The 3,325-nt window shown below is 46.1% G+C and overlaps 1 protein-coding gene across 1 annotated transcript in view; it reads right to left on the reverse strand.

Annotated features, from left to right (window-relative positions):
* Positions 1 to 2,807: 2,807 nt before the first annotated feature.
* LOC101636900 (cytochrome P450 2J2) overlaps positions 2,808 to 3,325 on the reverse strand; it is a 25,907-nt gene continuing 25,389 nt past the window's right edge. The window contains exon 9 of the mRNA XM_012722740.1: positions 2,808 to 3,280. Within this exon, the coding sequence (XP_012578194.1) occupies positions 3,102 to 3,280 (179 nt within the window). The 3' untranslated portion in view covers positions 2,808 to 3,101. The remainder of the gene's footprint in view (positions 3,281 to 3,325) is intronic.

Consider the following 3,325-nt stretch of genomic DNA (forward strand, 5'->3'; position numbering starts at 1 on the left):
TTTATTTATTTATTCATATAAGAACTGAGGCTTAGGCCAGATGTGCAGGCAGTGAGAAGACACACCCGAGACAGAGTGGGGAGCAGAACAGGCAGAATGACAGAAATAAATGCTGAGGGGAGCAGTGGGAGTGACAGGAGAGGCCTGCTGTGCCATATCTGTGTCAGCTCCCTGGCTGGGTGTCGAACTCAGGCTGCAGTGCCTGGTTCAATAGATGGTAGTGCTGAGACTTTAGCCCCTGTGCCCGGGAGGCCTTGGCATGGGGTACTTACTTCTTATTTTCCAGTCAGGCAAGAAGGAACAAATCCCTTTCCCACATATTAGAAACCAACCATTTCTTCCTGACATACTCTTTTCTTGGCTTTTCTAGGCAAGCTTGAACTGTCTTCAACTGAACTAATTCATACTCTCTCTCTCTGGCTTTCTCCACTTTCCTTTTAAATGGTGTCACATGAATTGGCTTTTCTATGAATGCCAAGCATCAGAAAAGGGCAGTCATGGCCTCATGGTGTAAACAACATAATTGGGTCTATTGCTCGTGCCTAGACAGCCAAACTCAGAACCATGAAAATTGTTTTAAAGATACAGGGCAGCAAAGGGTACTAAACTAGGTTCAGAACACTGCCCAAATAGCTGACCAGTCACTGTCTGAGTTCTTCACTTGTGTCTGTCCACAATTACAAGACTACCCAGGCTCAGGAAGCAACAACAAATAATTTATCTAACTAACCAGGGGAAAACAGAGTTATGGAGGCCAAAAATGGCCATTACCTCACTTAAAGCTCTGGCCAGTGTTAGTCAGTCCTGTACAAAAAATAGTTAGAATGGCATCTTCCCGTCACTGAGGACAGAGTGTTCCTCTCCCAAACAATGGGCCATGTGCCTAAGATGGCGTCTTCCTGCTACTGAGGACACGTGGTAGCCAGATTATAGGTCTGTTTCTGACTCACACAGATGACAAAAAATACAACAGGAGATGTTCCATGAGGTGCCAAAATGCCCCCAAAACAGCACCAGGCAGCTGACCCTCAAAACAGCATCTACAGTGGTCAAATGACCTGGCAGATGGCCACACTCATGCATCTCAGTAGGACACCTGGTTCCGGGTTTCTGCCTTCTCTGCCAGGCCACAATGGCCTTCTAAAAGATGGGTTTATGGAGCAACGGGTTAGAACTCAGCATTATGGAGCAATCCACAATCACTGTAGCCCATGTTCGATTCCTGGCTGGCTGCACGGAGGCCGACCTCTCCTGGCCTGCCTGCTGCTCCCCTTAGCAGTGTATTTCAGTCTATCTGTCTCTTCTGCTCTCCACTCTGTCTCTGGTGAAATCTCTCACCTGTACCTCTGGCCTATACCCCAGTTCTAGTGTGCATAAATAAATAAATCTTAAAAAAAATAAAAGTTGGGTATGGTAGGAGCCCAAATCCATGATCCCAAATGCCAAAGATCCAGAAACTAAAGCTTAAAACACTAAATCACAACAAAGACTTCTTCTTGAGTCCACTTTTTTTTTTTTTTTTAAAGATTTTATTTATTTATGCATACAGAACTGGGCTACAGGCCAGAGTTGCAGGGGTGGTGAGAGGCTTCACCAGAGACAAAGCAGGGAGCAGAACAGGCAGATATACTGAAATACACCGCTGAGAGGAGAAGCAGGCAGGCCAGGCGAGGTCTGCTGTGCCATATGGATCACCTCCAGGGCCGGAAATCGAACTCTCACTGAAATGGCTGCAGCCAGATTGCAGTGCTGCTTCCTAACCTGTTGCACCATTGGGGAGGGCCTGAGCCCACTTCTTCAATCATTTATATCACTTCTCTGTCCCTTCACCTCACTTTTTAGGATTTTCCTTGGGGCTATCTAACCTCACCAGCAAACCCCTCTGGTGGCACCACCTGTAACAGTCTTGGCTCCACCCACCAGTTACATTAACAAGAAGGACTATTCTTTGAGATGGTCACCATGAGAGTCAGCAATCAGGTTACTACCCTAATAACCCTGACTCCCCAAATGGCATATTCCTGAAGTTTTTGCCTAGGGGAGTTTTGTTATTGTAAAACAGAGGGGATCTGGCTTCAATGATCTATTTTGTTCTAGGTTGAGATCTAATCTTAGGGGAAAGTTGCTCTCTTCGGTTTAGTCTAGTTTTTCTGGGTTGTTTGCACTGGGTTGGGGCAATCGTTGATGGACAATGACCAGTGTTGGCTGTGATGGCCACTGCTCCCTCCATGATTGTCCATATGAGCCTGAGCAGGAGTGCAGCACAATTCTGTCCCCTTACATGAAACACTCTATCTGGGCCAGTTGAGGTTTAGGCTTCTCATACTTGCCATCCCCAAACTTTCAGTCTATTTGCAAGTAAAAAATCACATCGACTACCGAATTGTATCCAATGAAATGGTTTGGGTTTAAATAACTGATTTAAGGGGAGGAAGTAGCCCTAAGACAAAAAATATTTCCATATTTGGTCTCCAAACCTGCTTCTGTTAGTTTTGGTCACACACAGTTTAAAAACCAATGTAGTATTCCTATGAGCCATAGAATCTGCTTCTTTATAGAAAGCTGCCTATAAGTAGTGAAGGCAGCTGGCACTGCTGACCTCCAGGGTGGCTCTGAGAAAGCGTGAGCACCCCCAGCTACCTGGTGTGAGCACTGCCCACACCGACCATCTTCTTCACTACTCCTCCAGGCTCCAACTTCCAACTCTCCAGCAGCCCCTCAACATGTGCTTGACCTGAACTGCCTCAATAGGCCAGAAGCCTTGCCACATCTTAGGAAGGAAGCAGGAAGGAGGCAGGTTCCAGCTATGACTTTTATGTTATGCTTTATAATACCCAAAATTAAATCCATTATTTTTCTGATTCTTACAGTGAAGCTTCAATTAGAGAAGGAATCATCACCCTCTTTTCATCTCCTGAGAGAAAAGGTCAATCATTCATGGCATAAATGCCTTGTGCAAGGTTGTGCTAGAGGTGATGACAAAGCTGGAATTTAGATTCCGTTTCCTCTGAATCCAACTTCTCCCATCTTTCCTGAGAGCTGCTTTCATCCTGTCCCCTCACTTCTGAGCAGGCCAGTGCCTCGTTTCCCTCCCAAGCACCTCAAGTCCGAGGCACAGCGCAGATGCGGTAGGTGACTGGGGAGATGGTGAGGCCCATTCTGAACTTCAGGCTCAGCTGCTCATTGTCTGGGGGCTTGAAGGTAAATTTTTGCATAAGGGAAGTGAAGAAAATAAACAACTCAGTTCTGGCCAACTGTTCTCCCAGACACACCCGCTTTCCTGAAAGACAGAAAAATAAAGAAGAGGTCATTGTCCCTGGTCATG

This window comes from Condylura cristata, unplaced genomic scaffold, assembly GCF_000260355.1.
Source record: "Condylura cristata isolate star-nosed mole 26May11 unplaced genomic scaffold, ConCri1.0 scaffold00008, whole genome shotgun sequence".
NCBI lineage: Eukaryota > Metazoa > Chordata > Mammalia > Eulipotyphla > Talpidae > Condylura > Condylura cristata.